Genomic DNA, 26,605 nt, shown 5'->3' on the forward strand with positions numbered 1-26,605 from the left:
AACAAAATAAAGCATGGAGACATGGATGGAAGGGGTAGTAGTTTGATTTGAATATTAAAAATGAATTAACTAGTGTTTTTGGTTTGCGGTGCTCAGATACAATGAAGATTCGCTTTAACTAAGCAAGGGTGACGTCACTTGATAATCGTGTTGGATCTGGTAAAATTTCAATTTTTGTGGGACTGTGCTTGTGCGCATTTTTTTTTTTAAGTTTAAAGGAGGGGGAGGGGAAGCAAGTTAGTGGACCTTACATTTTCGTGCTAGGTTCTTTTTATAAAGACTGGTGTTGGTGGACCCTGTGTGTTGGAATATTTAGGCTGGTCAGATTCTTACCTGATAAGCTAGTGTTGACCCACACCTCTCCATTGGCACTAATGAGGGGGTTGCCTGATGCAGAACAAATAGTGATTTTGTTTGTCAGGTTGGAGGGTCACCTGAAGGTCTATGTATCACACTCCCTCCACCAAATATTTTTTTAGGCCAGAGATTTGTTACATTTGTATGTGTAATATAACATCTGCACAATCAGACTGTGGTCAGCATAGGGTAGTTTTCTGTTTGGCCTTTCAGAGGCACAGTTTCATAGGGGTTTTTGCATTTATTTATGTGTGCTATATGTAACCTTATTACATCAATAAGAAGCAACCAAAACACCTACATTGTTTTTTGCGTTTTTTCTTTTTTTTTTTTTTTTTTTTTTTCCTTTTTGTGCTCTTTCCCCTTTCTCTTCTGCCAGTCATTTTCCATGCATCTCTTGCTGTCCATTTTCATGGTGTATGGGCATTCTGTGTCATCAATTTCCTCAGAACAATACTGCTGCCAGAGCTCATTTCTGTTTTAGTTACACAGCCGAGATGAAACAGAAAAGGACCATGGCTGTGGCTTTGTTCAGCTGAATTAATGCAGTATAGAGTTTTCAAGCGGTGTGACAAGTGATCACAGGAGCTGTGAAGGAAAGGAGGCCCCGGCAGAGAGAGGGCACATAGAATGGCAAATGTAATTGCTGTGTTAGAGATTCTTTTTTTATAGAAATACTTAATCAGCCAAAGGATGATTTACCATTAAAGTCCTGGTTTGAGTATTTGTATGTAACCTTCATCATCACCTTCAATGTAATCTGTTTGTACCATTTTGTCAGTGACCTTTTTTTTTTTTTTTTTTTGTAGACAAGTTGTACGTTAAGTGCCCTAGGCGTTTGATTCAGGTTACTCTGCAGATAATGAGGCCATTGATGGAATTATTTGATGCCGACATTATCCTGGATCGATGCCTTTAATATTGGTCACAGAGGCACTTACACGGTTTTCCAGCCTTCATAGAATGTCAACAGCTGAAATGGGGAAGCCAAAAAAGACTAAAAAGCAGAAAAACACACTTCCAATTCCAACCAAAATCTTTCTTAGTTTTGGATATAGTGGGGATAGATTAAAAGCTCAGTGGTTTTAATGTTGTCTGTGGCCTGTTTGGGGAGATTACCTTCTTTTTGGTTGACACCTTGTGCCTGAAAGGTGCTTAAAGCGGGGGTCCACCTATCGTTTTTTTTTTTTTTGGAGTTCATTCACAAACTTTTCTTCTCATGATTATCTACTCACATGTTCTGTGTAATAAGTCCGCCTGTGTCCGATTTTGTTGTAAAGAATAACTTATAAAATTCACTGAAGGCGGTTTCCATCTTCATTGTGGGCATTTGAAGCCCACAAGCATGTATTTCCTGGATGCGGTGAATGCTGTGCTCCCAGCATTCACCGAGATGTTGTGATGACACTGTTGCACAATGCATGCTGGGAAGCCTGAGACTAGCTCCCAGGGAACTGTGGGAGGTCTGGGAGAGGCTAGAAACACGCCTACTCCCATGGGAGGAAAACCAGGAAGTGCTAAGAAGATTAGAAAAAAAAAGGTAATTACGGCGATTTAAATTTTTTTACACAGCATGTCAGCATCTAGGCAAGGAAGAGAATGCATAGAGATAATGTTCAAAATTTGGGTGGAACCCCGCTTTAATAACAAAATGAAATACAGGCACTTTGTGGTGCTTGCATTAGTCCTTCAGATCAATATCTGTAATAACTGTAAAGCCGCATGGATCCATGTATGTCTTTTCAAGTTGATATTAAAAGAGAAGTATGGAGTTTTTTTTTTCATACTTACCAAGGTGGATGCAGCGTTGGTCCTCCGCCGGCTCGGACACTGAGAACAGAGCGATCAAACCACGCCATTCGCTCAATTCTCAGGGCTCCCTGAGCAGAGAGCTGGTGACTATCAGCCACCGCCATCTGCTCGCCCCCCCCCCCTCGCTCACTGGAGTGCTGGGCTGCAGAGGGGTGCGAGCGGCTGGCTCAGGCTCTCAGTGCTTCACTGAGAGGCTGAGCTGGGTGTTGGTCCAGACGTGGATGGATCCCGGCTTTATTGTCACGATCTTGCCCAAGCCTGGACCGGCTCTAGTCGACAGCAGGCTTCAGCCCACCGTCTGCTGAAAACGGGTGACAGGAGTGCGGAACGAACTATACTCCTGTGATCTACAGGAGAAGTACAGCCAAACAAGCTTTGGCTGTACTTCTCCTTTAAGCACCATTCTCTTTATGCTTCATTCCCAGTCATTCTGCAGTAAAGTGCCAGAACTATAATAGAGGGGAAGATGATTTAGCAGTTGAATGAAGCAAATTGAGCTTAGCCCAATGGGTGAGGCTTGTTCTCTATTTGGAGTAAATTTGAGGTCTATTCGCCAAAGCAGAGATTCTAAAGGGCTCCACAAGGATTGCTTTGAAGTCCAACATGGATACTTTTCAAGCACCAGCAGGTGCTTGGATTTTACCACAGTTGGATTTTTTTATTTTCCCTCTAAGACCCAGTTAGGTTCTGGCCATAGAACCCAGATTTTGGGCTGTCAAGATACAAATCGGTCCCTGTTAAGAGATCTTCAGGGTTGCCCAAAGCAGTTTTGTTCATGGTTTTTGGAGAAACCAAGGAAGAGGTATTGGGGAGGATCAGACATTCTGCCAGAAAAATGCTATCTGGTACTGTATGTGCCGTAGACCCGATCCAGCAAAATCAGATCTTTGGGCAGATTTTGTATTTGTTAATTTACTAATTGCCGTGGTGTATAGAATCAAAAGAAAAGGTGTTGGTATTCTCAAGTCCATTGTACTCTGTATGGCATAAGATTAATGTGGAAAGAGGATAGAAAAAAAAAAGACTTTCATGATTTTTAGATTACTCTGCTGTACAGCGTTATTAGCTGTGTACAGCATTCATATTCCCTTGTGCTAGACACAATTTAGCTAGGAAATTACATGAGGTTGGTTGTCCCTTTTAACCTTTGTGATGTCATTAGTTCACAGTGAGATTCTAGGCAATGAGCTGCGAGTAGCAGTGCTTTCTGCCTGTACAACGTCTGCCTCTTCTGTATGCAGACAATAGGCCCACTGTCATCAGTGCTCTGGTGTGACTATTCAGTCCTAACTGATTTAGCGGTGAAGATAAATGGTTTGTGCGTGTAAAACACAGAGCTTGTTCCTGTTCGCCCCCTCTTCCTCAAGTCACGGCCTTCCAGTTCATTTCAAGCCTAGTGTGTAGTAAAGGCCCCAGGAGATCACGTGTGGTGGAACACTTTATTGTCTGCTGTTAGGAGACATGTCGTTTGCAGAATGTGAGGTGCAGTGATGGATATTTTCACTTATTTTATCTTGTAAATGAATTACACAAAGCCAGGTCACTACGAGCCAGCCTTTCCATTTTCCTTGTCAGCCACAGACAGGACTTTGATGGCTGTAAGATAAAATTATGAATTCAGATGCCTCCTGACTTGCAGTGATTCCAATCTCTGTTTGCTTTATGGCTCTTTTTTTATGAAATAAGCAGCGGTATTGGAAAACATTGTATTCTCCCCAAGACTTTATGAAGAGCTGTCACATTGTGAGTAACTGACTTCACCGTGACAAGGACACTCACTGCCAGCAGTGCGCTTAAGTAAATTGTGCTCGCGGTGTCAAGGATTTAATGTATGGGCTTAGTACCTCAGTGTGGGGTTATAAGCCAATTGCTTCAGTATCTCTTTCTCAATTCTATAGACTTTTTCTTATTTAGTAGCTATAAAACTGTTGCCTTTAAGGTGTAATTTGTAATTGACAGTCTTTTCTATTCCATATGCAACAGTAGCTGCAATGTTCTCTGTTCAAAATGTGCTTGAATTGATTTTCTCTGTTCACTTGCTAAAGCTCAAGGAAATCTGATATTTTTCAGAAGTTTCTTAAAGTGGAAGGAAATTCTCCTATTGTTTTCAGCCAAGGAAGCTGCCAGTTGGCCTCTGTTTAATCTACAACTGTCATGATGCTGCACATGTGATCAGTTATGACACCAGCCATTGGATGGTTTGATAGTTTGGTTGAGAGCACAACCTGTGGGAGTGTTACATTTCCGGCATGTGCCGGAAAGGTAACTGTCATGGACGGGTTTACTTGCACTTTAAAGTGATTTTGTCACATAAAGGATAAGTTTAGATCACTGTACTAGCTGCCACTTTCTGAAAATCCGCCCACATGGCCGCGTCATTTATTCACACAGCTCTGTGTGTAAATGAACTACAAGCCGAGACATGCTTTGCAGCTGGTTGGCTTGTAGTTCTTAATGAACTACCCCGGCACTTTAACATGGCGATCCTTCATGTCAGATTGTATCTGCTTATCTGTGTGGGATGTACGGCACGCAGATACACTGACAGATCTGATGTTGATTGCTGGTGCAATGCTTTACAGGCTCCAAAATAAATTAATAAATGTGCATATTTTTTTTTTTTTACCTACAAAAGAATGTGCATATATGTATTATTTTTTTCTAAACAGTGAACTTATCCTTTAAGTGCAAAAAAATCCTCTTCTAAGAATTCTAGTTGCTGTGCCCACAAAAAAAAGGAAGGCTGTGGGAAATTGACACCGGCATTGCCCTTGGTCCCTCTACAGCCAAACTTTTCCCCTTGTTCTGACCTGCGTCTCTCTGCGAGGAGGTGGCCATCTTGGTAGAGGAAGGGTCAGAACCTCAAGCTAGGAAAACTGTGCGTAGCACAGCAGTGACATCCCCAATTTCACTACAAATCTTCAAAGATGGGCTGGACACCATAGTGACTGGAGGGGGAAAAAAAAAAAACCCTCCAATGTCTGGTCCCAATTGCACCTTTGCTACTATGTTGGGTGTTGTGATCTTCTGCTCAATATGGGCACTGCTGTTTCAGCAGAGGGTGGCAGTGGTGTGCAAATAAAATCCTGTCTTTGAGATAGATATCAGGAACAGCAGGACTTAAATATCCTGACTACTCAAATATCCTGATCACTTAATCCAAGTGATTTAGATACAAAAATTTGTTCGCTGTCCCTTCAAGTGCTCATAATACAAGCAAGTGTATATTTTACATGCCACAAATAGTGCACCTGTGTGAAAGCAATGATTACAATTGATTGCAATTCATCATGTAACCCCCCCCCCCCCCCCCAAATATGGTTCCTTAATAACACATCGTTAAATATAAAATAAGCAAAAGTTCATGCTCTGAGTCCATTTTTTTTTCTTCTCCTAGATGCTGAAGCTCAAAAAAGGCTAATAACCTAAAGTAGTGTGCATGGATACATAGGATAAAGCTATTTTTAGCTTCTAGGAGCAGAAATAAAAATGCTAACCTCTTCTAGGAGCTTAAAAAAATTCTAATGTGCCTGGAACCTTACGCTGGTAGTTGTTGTCAATGTATCAATGTTCACTTTTTGATTTCAGATCTACTTTAAAAGTAGTATGTTTTTTTTTTTTGTTTACAGAATCATACTGGCCTAGGTGGATGCAGCATCCCCTACCTCCTCTGCACAGAGAACCGAGCGATCGAACACTGCCGATTGCTCAGTTCCCACAGCTCCCCAAGCAGAGAGCTGCTGACTGTCAATCACCAGCTCTCCTCCCCCAGTGCTCACTGGAGCGCTGAGCTGTGGACGGGCGGGGAGCGGCCGTCTCAGGCTCTCAGCGGCTCTCTGAGAGGCTGAGACGGGTATCAGTCCGGGCACCTGGCGGATCCAGACTTTACTGTCATGATGACACGGTGCCTGGACTGATTCCTGTGAGGTCAGTAGAGAGCGAACTTCAGCCACTCTGCTGAAACCGGGTCACAGGAGTGCAAAACACATTGCCCAGCCAAACGAGCTCAGGCTGCACTTCTCCTTTAATACTCCTCTCCCCTGTCACTTAGATATACTTACATCTTTGTATGAATGTAGTGATAGAATACATCCGTTTATAAAAACCCTTTACATGTAAAATCTAATCTCAAATAGTTTTTCACTATTGTACATGTAAGTTTTCTTCATTTTACCTGTCATATGAAAACACTGCAGAGGCCCCTGGTTATTGTATGCTCCTAATATCTCCTGATGAAATGTGTATATTGCTTAGATAAAAAGGGGAGGAAAGCTTGTCAAGCCTCTGTGATCTGTGATTCATAATGACCTTCCATGTAATGGTGTTCTACTCGGAGGTATTAGAGAGGCATTATCATAATGCGCATATGGCAGGTCAAGACAAAGGGCTGTATTTATAGGAGAAGCAATCATGCCGCAATGATATTCATAGGCTTGTGCTAAATCTAGTCTCCCTGTGGTGATTATAGAGCGCTATACAGTATATATTTTTTTTTCTCTGATGAATTTTTATTTTTGCTTTGTAGAATTGTTTATCATGATAAGTCACTGAAATTACACTTTCTGATGGGCAATCTGATAATATGCAGTTGAGTAACTGATACCCTCACAAACCGTCTGTGCCTGTCCCCTCTACTGTCATTCTGATTAACAAGCTCATTTTACAGAGAGCAGAGCAGAGCCGCTCCTGTTGTATCATGGGTAATACTTCTTTTTTATTTTTTTTTCCTTGATTCAGATTTTATCTGCTAAGGTGGTGGGATGCACAAGAACAGCGATTCATATCGCCTTAATATTCTATAAAGTCTAAGAAGTAAAAAGTGAGGCAAAGTGCCCTTTTCTATATTAAAAGTATTGTCTTCATGACAGAGGCAGCCATCAGAATGTTTTTCACATATGTGTACTTTGGTGATGATAGGAAATGACTAGTGTGAAAAAATAATGGTGTTAGACATGTCAAGTTTTGCCTTTTACATACTCTCCAAATATCTTCTGTCGCTTGTCATCATGATTAATTGTAATCCTCTCACACTGTTCTAGACCTAGCAATGTGATAATTATACAATTATTTGTGCGTATTTCTTTCATTTGCATTTTGGTTTTATTCTCCATTGGCTAACTTTATGTGTCTTCCAGCCATATGGAATACAATTTACAATACATCTTTTCAACCATGTGATTCTTTCACTGACAAATTATCAACATATATGCACAGTTTGTATCTAGTCATTGCCTTGAATTCATTTGCATGACTGCAGTACAGACCACAGCTGCATTAGGCTACATTCACACTAGCAATTAGAGCTGGTGTGAATAGTAACACCATGAACCAGAGATCTCTGCTGCAGCTCTCGGTGGCTAGGTGCGACTACCGGCCCCATTCATTTTAAGGACAGGTCGTCGATGGCCACAGCTATTCACGTGTTTTTCTGTAAAGCCAGTGATTAAAGTGTTACTAAACCCACAACAATAACATCAGTCTGTATATGCAGTAAAGCATGCTTGTTATACTCACGTTGGAACCTAAAGGTTAATCCCCTGCATTGTTTACAAAGGCTGTTCATGTCTTTTCTAAACCTCACCTTCCAGTGTCTCCATCCCTTCTCCGATTATTATTGAGAGAAGGGGACAGGCTGCACATGCTCAGTTTGGTGTGTATTGCTAGAGAGTTTTTTTTTTTTGGCCCTGTGCCGATCCCATACACTCTCCCATCAGCACTGTCCAGACAGAGGGTCAGGGGTCCTGCAGTCTTATAGGACAGTGAGCAGAATAAACACTCCTTCTATAAGCTTTAACCAAACACTGATAGAAGTCACAAGACTGCTATAACTGCTGATGAGAAAAGATATTTAGCAGTTTATAATTACTAAAACGTTTGCATTTCTGTGTACTGTGGGAGACCAGATATAGTGAATGCAGGGTCCTGGGTTTAGTAACACTTTAACTACTTTTGATCTCTGCTGGGGGACACACACAGTGCGTTTAGCAATCATCGCTGGTAATCGCTGGCTGTGCAGAGAGCAATAGCTGTGACCACTGGTGGGTGACCTGTCGTTGTAGGGAACGGGGCCTGTGTCTACATCTAGCCGCAGCAGGGATCTCTGATTTCTGCCGCTCCTTTTCGCACCGGCCCTAATCACCAGTGTGACTGTAGCCTTAGAAACACTATGGTGTAGGTTCAGTAGACATTATGATTGAAGTAGATATAAACATAATTGCTAAAATCTCATGTAAGAGTTGCCATTTTATGATTTGAAGTGTTATTTTTAATCTTTTTAATTTTTTTTTTTTTTTTTTAAATACCTGATGACACTGCGATGAAGTGCCCTTGTTCTGGCATTTCCTGTTATGCAGTTAGATCTGTGTCTCAGTTGTGTTGTCACATCCCTGATTGAGGCTACAAGAGGCCAAGCTGACACGCAATAAACAGGTATTGAGATCTCTGTTGTCACTATCAGGGTGCCAGCCCAGAAGAATCATGTAACGCCGATGCTGGAGCGAATGTGTAGACAGGAAGTAGCTGTAAGACTGGTGGAGATCCACAATGGATGGAAAGAAGGGTAAAAACAGTATTTTATGGGAGAAAATGTTGATAATTTGCTACAGTGTTTTAGCAAACTAAAGGTCACCCAGTTAGGGTTTGGATCTGCTGTGACACGTTTTACTCACTTTTATTAACATGCAGTTTGTGGTGGTATTTCATATGACAGATTTTGTAATTTATTACCTAGTGGCTCTTATCTATATGTCTCACATACTTGTATGTAATGGGCACTTTTGTTAAATCATTGCTGAGAAAAAAAACTATTGTAAGGTAAATCACCTAGAGGTTGTATGGCTGCCAACTATCTGCCTCAGAACGCCAGTATTTTTAAAGATGTAATGTATAGCACTGTCGGCTTACCTTTACGGATGCCCAGCTTTAATCAGGGCTCCTAAAGGGAGCGATACTCTCGAAACTACTAAAGGGTCTTTTTTTTTATTTTTAAGGAAACCAACATTTTTCTATCTGTTTTCGGGGGGAGGCTGTGTGAAGGGAGGTGTAACTCGTGATATAATTGGTCTCGTTGGCACCATGACTTTTGTTTTTCTGCTGGGTTTCACGTGGTTTTGCCTGTTCAGTCTTGTCATTAACCTGGCCTTTTCCCTTTTACTTTGAAACATTTGGCAATCTCTCCCCTTTGTGTGCATGCGCTAGCATTGTAATTGCCGCCTGGATAGCATCAGTTAAAGGGCAGACTTTAAACACTGGCTGGCTCCTTCATTTTCGTTTTTTGCCTGAATCCAAGTTGTTGATAGCACAAGAAAATAATTACTGATCCCTTGCCATGTCAGATATCATTTGAACAAGCTAAAGTCATCCTCAGGAATATCTAATTTGGTTTTCCTGGTTGTTCCTGTGATGGGTTGCTTCAGCATGACAAAGGACAGAATGTGTTTGCCTTGGGTAATAGTGGGTTCTCCAGATCTGTGATCTAATTGTCTGGTGTGCCCTTTCTGTCTGTGCTCTGTTCTTGATTTAGAGCCGAGCTTTGTGTGCTGTTTTTGCATTTGCTGTTGGGTAGCTCAGCAGCTTAAAGTATTACTGAACACAGGACCCTGCATTCAATATATCTGGTTTTTCACAGAACATGGAAATTAAATTATTTCAGTAAATCTAAACTGCTAAATACCTTTTCTCATTAGCAGTATTTAGCTGTCTTGTGACTTCTATTGGTGTCTGGTTAAAGCTTGTAGGAGTTTCCATTCTCCTCTGACTGTCCTATGAGGTTGCATGACTCCTGACCCTCTGTCTGGACAGTGCTGATTGGCCCTGTGCCGATCACATGCATCTTCCCCCCCAAAAAAAACACTCTCTAGCAATACACACCAAACTGAGCATGTGCAGAGTGCCCCCATGGCTCTGTACTATCAGGAGATGGCTTGGGGACTGTGGAAGAAGGGTAGAATGATACAGCTGTTTTACACAATGCAGAGGTTGAACCCTTTAGGTTCCACAGTGAGTATAACATGCATACTTTACTGCATATACAGACTGATTTTACTGTTGTGGGTTTAGTAACACTTTAACCAGACTAAGATTGTATAGGTGCATATGTAAGTATTGAGCCATATAAAAAGTTTTTGCTGGCCACATAATCTGAAACTTATTTCAATCACAGAACCTTGTATTAGAAATGTAGTTTTACATATGAGAAAGGAAATATCAAATGAAGCATCAAAGTGCAAACTATGTAGTTATTTTATGTGGATCTGTGAAAGGTTACAAGATGTCAGGCCTTGGGTTACACATTAACCTGTTGCAGGGAAAGTAGGTAAGGCTGTTAATTGGATATATTTAGCCTAAAATACCATAAAAAGATGTAACCTGCTTTATTGATTTTTTTTTTTCTCTTCTCTTTTCTCAGACTGTGTATATATTGAGAGTCGAAGACCTAACACTCCATACTTTATATGTAGCATTCAAGATTTCAAACTGGTAAGTTTTTTTTTTTATTATTCTGTAAGGCATTAATGTATTCTACAGCATGCCAATGTCTACTATGTTCATATCAACACTTGCACATTAAAAACATAAAGTAAACCTGAAAAAATGTGTTTAACTATAAGGCTGGGTTCACATCTGTGCGTGTTGGGAACATGCGCTAAATTGTGCACTTTCTTGACACACACAGAAACGCGCTGCCTTTTGGCAGTGCCATTAATTGTTAATGGCTCCCCTCACATCTGCAAACGTGTACACCAAACAGTGTGCTGCTGCAACACCAAGCGGTTCAGTACATTATTGTAAGGCAGTCAGGGATTTCTTTTCCACATTTCTTGTAGGTAGTGCAGCCCACTAAAATGAATTCCATGTCATTTTATGGATGGTTTAATTTGTACTATCCTGCTACTTATTGTTCGGCTCTACGTAGCGGACTAGCCTGAGCGCGTTGGGCTTCTCCTAAGGGTCACAGGAGTGCAATTAGTTTTGCACTCCTGTGACCCGTTTTTAGCAGAGAGCGGTCTGAAGTCCGTTCTCTGCTGACGTTGCACAGATCAGTCCAGGAACCGCGTCATCCTGACTCTGGGAGTCTGGATCCGCCAGGTGCCTGGACTGATGGCCATCTCAGCCTCTCAGTGAGCCGCTGAGAGGGCCGCTCCCCGCCCCTCCACAGATCAGCGCTCAAGTGAGCGTGGAGGAGGCAGCTCTCTGCTCGGGGAACTGAGAGAACCGAGCCATCAGCGGTGTTCGATGGCTCGGTTCTCAGTGCAGAGACAGTGGGGGACAGATGCAGCATCGGTCTGATGCTGCATCCACCTAGGTAAGTATGATTATGGGGGAAAAAAATTCCCATACTTCTCTTTTAAGAATCTAAAATGCCCCTTTTAAAATGAGTTGTTGCTTCAAATTTCAGCAAATTGCATCTCTCGATCAGACTTTTTGACATGTTTTACTGAAGTTAACACTTACTTAAAAGAGAAGTATGGGAATTGGGGTTACTGCAGATTCACACTTGCCTTGGTTTATGCAGCATCGGTCCGATGCTGCATCTGTCCCCCTGCGCCTCTTCACTGAGAACCGAGCGATCGAACATCGCCGATGGCTCGGTTCTCTCAGCTCCCAAAGCAGAGAGCTGCCGCCTGTTGATCAGCAGCTTCTCCTGCTCTGCTCCTCCACGTTCACTGGAGCGCTGAGCTGTGGAGAGGTGGGGAGCGGCCGTCTCAATGGCTCGCTGAGACTGCTATCAGTCCAGGCACCTGGCGGATCCAGACTCCCAGAGTTGGTATGACGCGGTGCCTGGACTTAATATTGGTGATGTCAGCAGAGAATGGACTTCAGGCCGATCTCTGCTGAAAACGGGTCACAGGAGTGCAAACGAATTGCACTCCTGTGACCCATAGGAGAAGCCTAGCCAACGAGCTCAGGCTGTACTTGTTCTTTAAAGCTTGTCTCCAGGCAGATACAAAAGCCTGTTTTTTAATGGAGCTAAGCATTCGCTATTAAATAATTTCCTGAAATAGTAGTAGTATTATGCTCATCTCTCATTCTAGTATCCCATGTTTCCCAAGTGCTCTTGTGCCAAGATTATAGACAGTAAACTATTTACATGTTCTTACCAAGCAGTTAATGAGCTTCAAAACAAGTCATCCCTGACCACTCTAGCTGCTTTTATTGTGAAGTTTATTCCTTCTCAAAGATCACAACAAAGACTCCAGAGTTTGGTTTTTAGGCCCCATTCACACCTGAACAATTTAAAAGGCATTTCCAGAAGCACTTGAATGCTTGTTGCGCCAAAGTAGTATGAGGAGCTTCTATGGAACTTTTGGCACAATAGACCAGTGTTTCTCAACTCCAGTCCTCAAGGCGCCCCAACAGGTCATGTTTTTAGGATTTACCACAGATGAAACAGCTGTGGTAATTACTAGGGGCTCTTTCACATGGACGATCCGTATGTCCGTTTTTCATCCTTCCGTTTTCAGATGAAAAACGGACATACTTGTATCCCTATGGAATAGTGGATGTCAGCGGATGAACGGCCGCTGACATCCGACCCGCTCCGATCCGAAAAAGTGTAACGGAGAAAAACCCTACTTTTCCATCCGTTATTGGATCGGGTGACGACGGACTCTACGGTCCATCATCATCCGATCCCCCATAGGGGAGAGCGGCGCTCTGACAGGTCCGTTGCTTCACACTGTGCAGCGACGGACCTGTCATCTTCCTGCTCAGCGGGGGATCGGCGGAGCGATCCCCGCTGAGCAAGCGTGTGAAAGAGCCCTAAGGCCGTGAAACTGATCAAATCACCTGTGCAAAATAATGGAAAGCCTGAAAACATGACCTGTTGGGGAGCCTTGAGGACTGGAGTTGAGAAACACTGCAATAGACTTTAATGAGACTGCCTTAAGCAATATGAACTCAAAAGCAAACTTTTATTATATTGCTACTTACCAGTCCTTGTGGTAGATGCATTTGTTTTCTTGTTTAGCCTGTTGTTACCTGGTGATCCTGCCAGTAAGTCTGTAGTTTTTCAGCGGAACAAGCTGTTCTGCCGATGCCGAAGGGGGTTGAGAAAAACTATTTAACACTGGCAGGAGTTCTTGCAATGATCAGCTCTTATTCACTAGGTGAAGACAGGAAAAAAAAGCCTAAAAAAACTAGTGTAGCCACCACATCTAATAGTTGATTCGCTGCAGTCTATTACATTTTTGGTTTTAGGTTTACTACAGCTTAAGGAAAAAAAACAAAAGCACGTAACGTGCGTCTTTAAGGTGTTGCACATCTAATAACTGCTTCTCCTCTCCAGTAACCTGCCTTTATATAACCTTAACAAAAAGGCTTGCTCTCCTGAAAATTTTTCAGAGCGTAAAAACACATGTACAAATGTGCTAAATAAAACCAGAAACAAAGAAGCTGAGACAAAAACTCCAATCACACCTATGCATGCGGTTTTGTGCAGAATCCAGTGTCATGTTTAAGGCAGCCTGTTCTTTACTTCCTAGACATAGACTTCCCTTTGTGTGAACATCGCACAAAAGTTCACAACCCTTATTTCAAATTGTGCTGCCTCAAAACGCGTGGAACTTAAGCCACTTAGTGTTGGTGCTACAAACTCTTTTGCTATAATAAGTGATTTGCCCCACTGTATGTGTTTTTTTTTTTTTAATTTTTTTTTTTTACAAAATACGCTACTAAATACCTTATTTGATAGCGGTGCTCACGTGACTGGCTGCCTCTCTCGATCTGACAGCAAAGTGGGCCGAGAAACCCCCTGCTGACTTCAGTCAGGAGGAGGTGAAGAGAGAAGGCCGGTCACATGTGCTGCGTTATAAAATAAGGTATCTAGTGGTGTCTTTTTTTACAAAACACATACTCTGGGGTAAATCATTTATTATAACAGAGGGGACTGTAGCACCAACACTAAGGAATGATACCAGCAGAAGGGGAGGACCGAGGAGCAATCGGAGCTGCCAGGAAGGGCGGGAGGAGGGAGAGGAGAACAAAGGAGAGCTGCGGATGACAGAATCACATAAACTGACCATGGTGTCAGGACTCAGCAGCCATGATAAACCGTGGTCAGCTTACAGGGGGAAGGGCAACTACTTGTTTAGACTTTAGTGTGTTTAATCTTGACATAGAAACCCTTTTTTATCTTTGTTTCATTCTTTGGCACTTGATACTTCTGAGTGTCTGATTTCTGGTTCCTTGCCACATGTTGTGGTTTCATCCATTCACCACAGAAGGGCGCAGCAGTGACTGTTGGCTCATTCTCTGGACTGAAGGACTGTAGGGTCGTAGGGTTTATGTTGGCACCTAAGGCTGCCTACTATCAAGCTTCAAGTCTGTTTTGCTCATCCTATAGTGAGAATTGTTAATGAGTATTCTTGTGACTTGTTTGACAAACTGGTGGCATTCTGGCTGTTAATAGTTTTCTGGTACCGGTAAAATAAAGGCTCAGACCAGGATCAAATTAGGCAGTTATAATTGCTAAAACAGTTTATAATCATTGTTTACGGTAAAATGCCTGCATTCGTTGGTTCCAAAATCTGTGGATGGCCATCACTGATCTTCGTTTTCACAAAGAGATGGAATATCTGTCATTTCAGCTCTATTGCTGTTTACGATGGTTTGATTTGACAATCTTTCAATTACCTCTGTATTTTGTCATGCGGTCAGATCCATGAGTACAGCCTGCATATGAGGGCCTATGACACAAATCATATCAGGAAGGGTGTATGTCATTTGCATATAATGACAATACTGTTTCCAATTTGTGGATTAATATTTGCTTCCTCAAATAGATCTCTGTAATTCTTGCTGCCAGATTGAAGTGCAGCCTTGCTCCTTTTATTCGTACCCACCATAATAATGCCTTTGCATGAATCGTACCATTGTGTGCATTAGTGGGTACCTGGGATTTACAGCAGAATCAGTGGAGGAGTCATGAATTACAATGTGAAGGTTTCCATTCTGGGCAGAAGTTCCTGCTGAGTTACCATAATTGCTCAGGGATATTAACGGCAATAAAGGGCAGCTCTTTTGTTGTCAGTATTGGTTTTGCACGGCACATTAAGGCTGTCTGAAAAACAGCATGAATCAGTGCACACAGATACCTGTCAGATGCTGCTCACAACACTCCTTCACTGGTAATTTAGAGTACAGTGAATGCCACTTCTTCCCCAGCCCAGAAGCTTGATTTCAAACAATGATACAGGAGTGTTTGTGGGTATATTGCAGATGAAACCCACGGTGTTTGGCAGTAACTCTTGTGCACGTTCCCATAGGGACAGTAGACGTGTGTACTCTAGCAGCCTGTAATCATCTGATTAAAGATGATATTTTGAACTAGGGAATTATTTATCACATTCCACTGTGGATTTTAGTGAAACTCCAGTTGCTATACAAATCACCAGTAAACGTGCAAATTTGGGTTATGTGTGTTTATCCCTTTTTCCCGGTGTAAATTGCATCTTTTCCTATGCTGAATGTTTCATAGCTCCAGAGGGCAATAGGTAGGAGTGGCCACCACTGTATTAAATTACATTGAAGTGGCTATCTGATGCTGACAAAAACAGGACAATGTCTGAGTTTTGTGTACAGGCTCAGTGCATTCAAATTTGCTTTTGGAAAGGGAAATCGGGGTGGCTATAAATCAAGTCCTGTTATATGCAATAGATTTCATTTCAGCATAGCATCCCAATAAAACCGTATTCTTGAAGTAGTGACTGACAGAGCAATTATTTAAACAGGCCTACAGAGTTAGAAAGTATTTGCAATCTGACCATTTACAGCCAGATTGAGGTAAGATATGATGTCTGCAAATCTTTCCTTATTGACCGCTGCCCAAGTCCACTCAAGAGAAGAGTAAGCCTGAATACATTTTCCTAACCAATTGCTCTAGTTTGCCCTGGGACAAGCTAACACATTAGTCCTCCCTCATTCCTGTTCTATAGGTTCAGACATGCATATTTAAGTCAAACTGTGTCATGTTCTCACATCAGTCCACACTTGCAATTAAAATTATAAGTGTTTAAAAAAAAAATGTATATATTACTCAAATTAATTCAATATGTGCAAGTAACCCCAAATCCACCATATATATGGCTCCACATGTATACATAAATCCAAAACCACATTTGTGTTTTGTGTTAAATGTATAATTCACAGTGTAATTTTACCCAAATTCTTTTGGTGTTCCACAAAAAATATTTCCACAAGTACGCCACCTCTTGTATGACAAGCTTTTCACACGTGTGTGTGTATATATATATCTATATATATCTCTGAGAGATCTAGGAGATCTAGGTCTCTTTAAGCTTTTCACTTTATAGGGTTAGATTACTGCCAGCTCTCCTTCCACTTTCCAGCTTCAATCCACAGAAATACAAGTAACTGGGTGTATTCCACTTTAAGGTGGTTCTAACCATCTTCTCCAATTGTGCCAGCAATACAGTGCTCAAAGAGAAGAACAGAAAAGCCTCCATGGCGCAATACCTTTGGAACATGTTCCAGCTGCTGCCTCCTCTCTCCCCACTGAATGGGCGAAGGGGGAGAGGTTCTCCCTGTACCCTCTGTCAGAAATTAAAAACAGTGGAGCTCCGCATGCATAGCCATGTCATTCATGCACAAAGTTGTGTGGATGAATGAATTACAAGTCCTATTGGCCTTTGCAACCAATGGCTTATTTTTCTCAATGAAATACAAGGGCGCTGGTGAATGCTCTTGTAGTCCCTTGAGTCTTCCTGCCATTCATTAACTCTCTGCCCATATCAGAGGTAAGGGCAGACAGTGTACTGAGAGTCTGCAGAATCCAGGCATTGCACCCGCGATCTGCTGATTGCGGGTGCAATGCCTGACATGGCAGGGTAAATAATAAATGCACTTTTTTTTTAACCTGCAAAAAAGATTTATATATTAAAAAAAAAAAAAAAAAAAGTGAACTTATCCTTTAACCCAAGTTTATTGAAAAACAAAATTACACTCACAAGGCCGGTGCACTATGGAGAAATTTCTGATGCTATCGAATAAATTAGAGCACTGCTCCGACGTGTCAGATTCAATTCCTGTATGTGACGTCACCCGGCTCCGCCCTACGCGTATTCCTGTTTGTACAATAGCTATTTGCAAAAACAATCATCCAGTTACCAGATCTACTGTGTCTGTATCTACCTCAGTAAACCGTTGTTTATTGGAGCAGATTATGTTCTGATAAAGAAGCTTCAAAACAAGGGTTGAGACAGCCTATGAATTTGTCAGGATGAGCTTGTCATAATGCTCGACTAATATCTCATGCGCATCAAGTCATTCAGCTAGAATGCTGGGGAGGTCAGCTGTTGAGATTAATCTTGTTTTCTCTCTGTGACTGTTGACATTCTCCTCCTATAGCTTTGTGCGACTAGTTGTATTCAAGCTGTTATTTGTTTAAATGTAATTACAGAGCAGTCAGCACACAAAGCAATACAGCAGCTGATATTTTGAAGCCATATAATCCCCTCCTCCTTTCACTGGTACAGATTCAATGGAGACTTTATGGTAGAATTGTCAGAATAACAATTGCTATGTTCTCTGCTTGTGTAGTGGGTAGATCTATAGGAGAAAAATGCTTTGTTACTAAACAAATTTCACTTAGGTTATACCTGATTATCAGTTCACATGACATCACAAGGGCCCCAAATATTGGAGTTCCATGGCACCTGGCGTGCATGCTCAGGCTCTAACATTTAGTAAGATATTAAATTATTGTTTGATCAAAACCACATGAAGTAACTTTAAACAAAGCCAAAAAACATGCTGGCGGCAAATGCAATGTGTAGTAGCTTTATTGAGACAGAAAAACCAATGTGAAGCCCTACCTGGGATCACCTCCTTTGACATGTTTCACCCAAAGACTTAATGGTTGCATCTCTCTATGATTAAGACCAGTCGTGGGGTGTCATAGGGGGAAGTCCCAGGCAGGGCTTCATGTTTGTTTGTCCAGAAAAATAAAGCTGCTTAAACATTGGATGAGTTTTTTTCTTTTTTCTTTCTTTTTGGCAGTTTGGAGCATGGGACACAACCTTGCTAAGCTTTGCTTAAAACACAGTTGACCAAGAGAGAGGCTTATGTGCACATTTGTTTTCTCTGATCTAGATTAATATTAGGATCTTTATTTTGGTACAGGCCTGCAACATTTTGAATATACATTTTTTGAATTATGGTAAATGAATTTGTTCTGGAAAACCTAAAGGTACCCAAATCCCTAGAACCCATTAGGGGTGAACACAACTCAAGAGATGCAGACTGAATTGGTGCCATCTGCAAGCATCAAGACAAAGCTTTTAGGTACCCTTATTACCTGTATCCTTTGTTAAGCCTGGAGTTTAAAGTTATGTTTTTACCTGTATGTCTTTGTTTAATCCAGATAGGTGTTGTGCCAGTGTTATTGCTAATGGTATTCATAGACACAAGACTAGGCTTCTAGTCTTGCTAGATCAAGTGTCATGCTCATGTCTTTAATGTACCAGCCAACCAAGGTTTGCTTGATAAAAGGAGTGCATTGGGCAGGATTGGACACCTTGTCTGTCTGATCTCCTTTTGTTTTTCCTAGGAGAAGCCTGCACTGGTTGAGGTGTCTAATAGATGGATCTCAACGCCAGCTGTGATTGACCGATTTAGGCTTGGTCCACACCACGGCATGGAGCGGTTCACAGTAGGAGTGCGGAGCGTCCCCATTCACCATTTCAGGTCCGATTTCAGCCCGAAGTTTTGGCTGAATTCAGACCTGAAATGGACCAGAAGACGCACAGGACTCCTGCGCAACTCGCACTGGAGCCGCTCCGGAGATGTGTGAACCGGCTCCATAGAGAGCTGGTCACAATCTCCTGACATGTGAATTGGATGAGTATTGGATATTTTTGGAAATAGTTTTTCGACCAATTAATTTGTAACCATCTTGTTTACCTTAGTACATCAGATTTGTTATAGAGTCCACTGTGATTGAGACATTTCATGCTGGATTGTAATAGAGGCATATATACAGTACATTTCTACAAATAAAATATAGTTTTGATTGTATTTCATTATGTTTTAAGATAATTAAGATAATTTAGGTAGCTTATGGCTTAAGATTAAAATTTTACAAATTAATAAACTAGTGTTTTATCCTTAAATTATTTTAAGCAAAGCTTTATATAGTTTACAAATAACCATTTAATAAGGTTATTTTCATTGTCAATTTGCAACTTTTTATTTTTTTTTTTTTAGGTTTCATGGACATAGCTGTAAAAAAATTACTGATCAAAAGCAGGATCTTGCTGGCAGACTGTGTGTGTAAAAAAAAAAAAAAGTCTTTAAAGTGCATGCACTTAAAGCCTAGTTGTTATTTTTATAGAAAAAAAATGTTATAATTACCTGCCCTGTTGCAGTGGATTTGCACAGAGCAGCCTCGATCCTCTTCTCGGGTCCCTCTTCTGTGCTCCTGGCCCCTCCCTCCTGTTGAGTGCCCCCACAGCAAGCATCTTGCTATGGGGGCACCCAAGCCGAGCTGCAGCTCCATTTGTCCATTCAGACACCGAGCTGCAGTTCGGCCCCCAACCTCTCTCTCCTCATTGGCTGACTTTGACAGCAGCGGGAGCCAATGGCGCCTCTGTGGTGTCTCAGCCAATCAGGAGGAAGTGTCCCTACAGGCTGAGATGCTCGTGGACAGAGATGGGGCTCTGTTAAATATTAGGGGGAGCTGCTACACACAGAAGGCCTTTTATCTTAAAGCGGAGTTCCACCCGCCCCTTTAAAAGTTAAGTCAGCTGCTGCACATACTGTAGCTGCTGACTTTTAACATTAGGACACTTACCTGTCCTTGAGTCCAGTGATGTCAGCAACACCGCCATTGCAGGTAAGGGAACCCGGCAGTGTAGTCTTTTAGCTTAACAGCCGGGTCCCTACTGCGCATGCACGCTGCGCTCTCTAACTGCTCTGGCAGAAGGGGGCAGGAGGAGGGGGCGGAGCAGCCGTCATAATTCGCCGAGGTCTGGTCTCCTGGGGGGGAAATCAGATAAGTGGAAGTTCCACTTTTGGGTGGATACATAGAATGCATTAAGATTAAAAACCTTCTGAATTTTTAACCTCTTTATTGTGGTTGTATACCCTTTTTTTGTATTTTTACCTACAGGTAAGCCTTAAATAAAGCTTACCTATAGGTAAAATGAAGGGCTCCTAAACCTGTACTGTTTAGGAGATTATTCACTTTGCATGCAGCCGCTGAGGTCAGTGGCGCATGCACTGTGAAGGTCGGGCAGACCTTGCCGGAAAGAAGTCTCCCGCGCGCATGTGCATGGGCCCATTGAAAACAATAGAACGTAATAACAAAACTGTACTTTTGAAAATGCAATTTATTTATGGATGTGTGCATGAACACTTATGAGAATGGCCTGTACTGTCTGTGTGTTTCTTTGGCATTCTCCACAGGGTGACTAATTAAGACATTCCCTTCTGTGCTGGAGGCTTTCCCTCCTCTGAGTCATTCAGTTGGGAAAAAAAAAGCCTTAAGAGAGCAGAGAGCTTGCATGCTGCTTGTCACCTGCCGGCTGCAAATGGTAAAAATTATATTTTCACGTATTTTTCAAATTTACCTAATTGACAAAAATTCTGTATTGACTACTGAACCAAACCTAAAAACCCATACATTCTCTTTATAGGAATCCAGTCCTTAGTGTCGGGAAGCAAATGATGCTCTCTATACTGCATAAGCCAGTGTGATGTCACCATCTGCTTGCTGTTGAGCTTTTACAGTGCAATGATCCAGGACCACAGGAGGCCATCTGCTTACAGGGCTCTTAACTATAGGAGTAGCTGCTAATTTGCCGTGGGCCTTCCATGCTTCAGCCAGCCTTAGAATCTGGGTCATAATGATACCTTTCTTCGTGTTCCAGTGTTATCCCTTTAGGCTGGGTTCACACTGGTCCGACAAACGCTCCGACATTGGGAGCTCATGTCGCATGACGTGTGAAATTTAATGTTTCCCTATGGGAGCCGTCCTAACTGGTCCGACACAAGTCGTTCCGACTTTAGAAATGCTCCCTGTACTACTTTGGTCCGACTTTGATCCTACTTCAGTCTATTGACTATCATTGAAGTCGGATCAAAGTCGGATTGCCGTCTTGCATGATCCGACTTTGGCACGCGACTTGTGCTCAGATGTTCTTGAGGGGGAACTCCGCGCCAAATTTTAAATAAAAAACCGGCATGGGTTCCCCCTCCAAGAGCATACCAGGCCCTTGGGTCTGGTATGGACCTTGAGGGGAACCCCCTACGCCGATAAAAACGGCGTGGGGGTCCCCCCCAATCCATACCAGACCCTTATCCGAGCACGCAGCCCGGCCGGACAGGAATGGGGGTGGGGACGAGCGAGCGCCCCCCCCCCTCCTGAACCGTACCAGGCCGCATGCCCTCAACATGGGGGGTTGGTGCTTTGGGGGAGGGGGCGCGCTGCGGCCCCCCACCCCAAAGCACCTTGTCCCCATGTCGATGAGGACAAGGGCCTCTTCCCGACAACCCTGGCCATTGGTTGTCGGGGTCTGCGGGCGGGGGGCTTATCGGAATCCGGGAGCCCCCTTTAATAAGGGAGCCCCCAGATCCCGGCCCCCCACCCTATGTGAATGAGTATGGGGTACAGCGTACCCCTACCCATTCACCTAGGAAAAAAGTGTCAATTTAAAAAAAAAACACTACACAGATTTTTAAAGCATTTTATTAGACAGCTCCGGGGGTCTTCTTCCGACTTCGGGGGTCTCTCCGGTTCTTCTCCACGCTCTCCGGATCTTCTGCCGGGCTCCTCCGCTCTCTTCTGCTCTTTTGCCGCTCTTTTGCTAAAGCGGAGGAGCCCGGTCTTCAATCTTCTGCCTTCTGCCTTCTGCCTTCTGCCTTCTGCCTTCTGCCTTCTGCCTTCTGCCCTCTTCTCCTGATGTTGACACGACGCTCTCTGGGGCTAGAATGCTCTCTGTGCGCTCTGCTCTGACTTATATAGGCGGTGACCCCGCCCCCTTATGCCGTCACAGTCCCTGGGCATGCTGGGACTGTGACGTTTTAGGGGGCGTGGTCATCGGGTGATGACCACGCCCCCTAAAACGTCACAGTCCCAGCATGCCCAGGGACTGTGACGGCATAAGGGGGCGGGGTCACCGCCTATATAAGTCAGAGCAGAGCGCACAGAGAGCATTCTAGCCCCAGAGAGCGTCGTGTCAACATCAGGAGAAGAGGGCAGAAGGCAGAAGGCAGAAGGCAGAAGATTGAAGACCGGGCTCCTCCGCTTTAGCAAAAGAGCGGCAAAAGAGCAGAAGAGAGCGGAGGAGCCCGGCAGAAGATCCGGAGAGCGTGGAGAAGAACCGGTAGACCCCCGAAGTCGGAAGAAGACCCCCGGAGCTGTCTAATAAAATGCTTTAAAAATCTGTGTAGTGTTTTTTTTTAAATTGACACTTTTTTCCTAGGTGAATGGGTAGGGGTACGCTGTACCCCATACTCATTCACATAGGGTGGGGGGCCGGGATCTGGGGGCTCCCTTATTAAAGGGGGCTCCCGGATTCCGATAAGCCCCCCGCCCGCAGACCCCGACAACCAACGGCCAGGGTTGTCGGGAAGAGGCCCTTGTCCTCATCGACATGGGGACAAGGTGCTTTGGGGTGGGGGGGCCGCAGCGCGCCCCCCTCCCCCAAGGCACCACCCCCCATGTTGAGGGCATGCGGCCTGGTACGGTTCAGGAGGGGGGGGGGCGCTCGCTCGTCCCCACCCCCATTCCTGTCCGGCCGGGCTGCGTGCTCGGATAAGGGTCTGGTATGGATTGGGGGCGACCCCCCACGCCGTTTTTTTCGGCGTAGGGGGTTCCCCTCAAGGTCCATACCAGACCCAAGGGCCTGGTATGCCTCTGGAGGGGGAACCCATGCCGGTTTTTTATTTAAAATTTGGCGCGGAGTTCCCCCCTAAAGATTCATACCAAACACAGTGCCGGCATTGGCGGGGATCCAAGTCGGATCCCCGTTCATTGAAAGTCGGACACATGCCGGCTTCATGTCGCAGGGCAAAGTCGGATCCAAAGTAGGACGGCTGTCGTGTCGCACCAGTGTGAACCCAGCCTGAGTCCTTAGACATAGAAATACTGGAACCCATGTTAAGAGGCACAAAATGTTCTTCATCAATTGATTCTTGTGCCATTGTAGCTCCAGTCACTTCCTCGCTGTGCTCTTTCATAGGGAACATGACACACATACAGACAATGAAGATGTTGACAGACTGTTGTGCAGTTTATGGCGTCATCTATCAGAGGCTCATGAAAATGTATTCTATTATTTCTGACACTGTATAGTGGCTTTCCAGACTGTGAATGCCTGATGTGCTACACCTGCCTCATATTACTTAAATGTGTTCAAGCTTTGTGTGTATTAGAATATGATTATTTAGAGATGTTAATTCCCATCATATGCACTGATCAGTCAATAGATGTCAGACACGCATGGTCAGATTGTCTGTTACTGCTTTGCATTATAAATCAGCATATGCTTTACTGAGAATCTGCTTGGCCCTCGGATGTCATGTTTTACTTGGACAAAAAGCAAGCAAAAGGATTTTAAGGAAAACATGTCAGGATAAAAATTACTATTTGTAAAATCCAGTACCTACAATGAAGATTATAAATGGGCTTCCTACAGATGTGTGCATTTCAAAAAAAAAAAAATTGGCAAAAGCGGACGTTTTACGGTTGCATTGTGTTCATTCGCTAGTTTGTGTCTATAACACCAAGGTAATGTTTAGGAGGCACGGCTGTAATGGTAAGATCCCTTGTTTTTCCAGGGTAGAATGCTAATCTTTGGTTGCTATAGGCAATACATATTTCTCTCTCCCAGGATTTTACGTTATTTATCTGCAGGGTTGATGGTTACTGCTCCCTTTTATTAGACAATAGAGTAATGTACTGTTTTTCTGAGAGAAGGCAAAACCTTTCTGCATCATGTCTTATGCTGCCTATCTGGAATTAATTAGTGTGATTAACTTTGTGGCACTGACTTCTCCTGCTTAGAAATGTAAATGCCTTGCAAAACCGGCTGCAAGTCTGCTTACAAATGATCTTTTAAATGTGTTTTGAAAGGGAATCTGTAGGAGGCTAATAAATCTCTCCACAGATGGCACACTGCAACAGTAAGGAAATTTTATTGATCTTTACGGAAGTAGGTAAAGGCGAAACGGGTCGATCTTTTAAATAGCTCCATATTAAAATGCAAAATGGGCATGAAGGACCATTATTGGATCCATTTTGTAGCCTAGGTGCTGATTACATATTGATCTGTGTAGCTGAAAGTTAGTAGTGAAGCCGTGTACTTGCTAGCTCTGAAAGGGGGCCTGGTTTTAGTTTAGAATGAAGAGGAGAGAACGGACACCTATTGCAAGAAGGCAGAGGTAATAATAGTAAAATGATCCAAGAAGCCATAGTGTTTTCATCCAGTCAGCATTAGAATGAAGAGACTTGGGGTAATAAAAGGTGTCTTCTTGGCATATCCTTTTAATGGAGTACTTCAGGAAAATTAAAAAAAAACACCCTATTCTCTAATTACACATGTATATTCCGGCTGTAGAAGTAAGCGAACCTTTTAGAACTGGGGAGAGTCCAAACAAAATGCTGGAAACCAGCCTAGTCAATTATCCCAATAGTCTTTTATTGTTAAAAGTAAGCAAGTGATTACTTACAGACATAGAAGTAAACAAAACTCATCACAATGGTAGATCTGTTCAGGTGGATCCAACCGTCTTATGCGGTTCGAAGATAAACCCTCCTCCTCAGAGCCAAAACCCTTTGGATCCTTACACAAATAGATCTTTATTTTGGTGGTAATTATTTACTACATAGTTTTTTATTTTTTGCGAAAATTAAAAAAAAAAAAAAAAAAAAAAACTATATTTTTCGCTTTCTATTTTAAAAGAAATCCAATAAAATCGAATTTTGATATAAATCTAAGCCAAAATGTATTCTGCTACATGTCTTTGGTAAAAAAAAAAAATCCTGATAAGTGTATAATTGGTTTGTGTGGTGACGGACAGATGTACGCAGATGATCATTGGGACATATGATTTTACTGGGACATATGTGGGGGACGGATATTTTTACTGGGGGGTAACACTGTTGTGGGGACACTAGGCCGGTGATCAGTGTGTAAAAAAGCTGTAAAAAAAACCATCTCGTAGTCACTTATCACCAGCCATCTGCTCTGCCTCTCTTCACTGACAACTTCCATGTGAGGAGAAGAGAGACGATCACCTAGCAACCGGCTCTCTATTTATGTCACATGATGGCTGTGATTGGACACAGCCATCATGTGTTCAAGAGGACCAGTTACAGAGCCCTCCTGCGCCGTGTCCGGGTGACATAAACGCATTGGGATCGCGCACACGCAATCCCCCTCCTTTTGAAGGACGTTCCTGAACATCCACTCAGAAGGCAGCGCCCACCTGACCGTATATGTGCAGTGGCCGGATGGGAGGTGGTTAAAGAAACCTAAAAAACACTCACTGGTCATTTTATTAGGTACACCTGTTAAATTGTGCTAATCAGCCAATCACATGGCAGCAGCTCAATGCATTTAGACATCTAGACGTGGTGAAGAAGACTTGCTGAAGTTGAAAGCGAACATCAGAATGGGGAAGAAAAGGGGTTTAAGTGACTTTGAAAGTAGCATGGTTGTTTGTGCCAGACTGGATGGTCTGAGTATTTAAAAAACTGCTGATCTTCCAGGGATTTTCACGCACAACCCTCTCTGGGGTTTACAGAGAATGGTTCGAAAAACAGAAAATATCCAGTGAGCGGCAGTTGTGTGGAGGAAATTGACGTGTTGATGTCAGAGGAGAATGAGCATGATAGGAATGAGGTACGAGATGATAGGAAACAGTAACTCAAATAACCACTCATTACAACCAAGGTATGCAGAATACCATCTCTGAACGCACACCCTTGAAGCCGATGGGCTACAGCAGCAGAAGACCACACTGGGTGCCGCTCCTGTCAGCTAAGAACAGGAAACCTGTGGCTACAATTCGCACAGGCTCAACCAAAATTGAACAATAGAAGATTGGAAAAACATTGCATGGTCTGATGAGTCTCGTTTTCAGCTGCGACATTCAGATGGTGGGGTCAGAATTTGGTGTAAACAACATAAAAGCATGGATCCATCCTGCCTTGTATCAACGGTTCAGGGTGGTGGTGGTGGGCGATTATTTTACTGGCACACTTTGAGCCCATTGGCACCAATTGAGCGTTGTTTAAACACCACGGCCTACCTGAGTATTTTTGCTGACCATGTCCATCTCTTTATGACTACAGTGTACACATCTTCTGATGGCTCCTTATAATACACCATGTTACAAAGCTCAAATCATCTCACCACTGATTTCAATGAGGTCCCTGCACTCCAATGGCCTCCACAGTCCCCAGATCTCAATC

At 43.1% G+C, this 26,605-nt stretch overlaps 1 protein-coding gene across 8 annotated transcripts in view; it reads left to right on the plus strand.

Annotated features, from left to right (window-relative positions):
- Positions 1–26,605, plus strand: part of RERE (arginine-glutamic acid dipeptide repeats) — a 498,077-nt gene that overhangs the window by 276,965 nt on the left and 194,507 nt on the right. For all 8 annotated transcript variants that reach the window (XM_073603026.1, XM_073603030.1, XM_073603029.1 and 5 more), the window contains exon 3: positions 10,577–10,647. In XM_073603026.1, coding sequence (XP_073459127.1) covers positions 10,577–10,647 — 71 coding nt within the window. The remainder of the gene's footprint in view (positions 1–10,576; positions 10,648–26,605) is intronic.

This window comes from Aquarana catesbeiana, linkage group LG10 (assembly GCF_042186555.1).
Source record: "Aquarana catesbeiana isolate 2022-GZ linkage group LG10, ASM4218655v1, whole genome shotgun sequence".
Taxonomy (NCBI): Eukaryota; Metazoa; Chordata; class Amphibia; order Anura; family Ranidae; genus Aquarana; species Aquarana catesbeiana.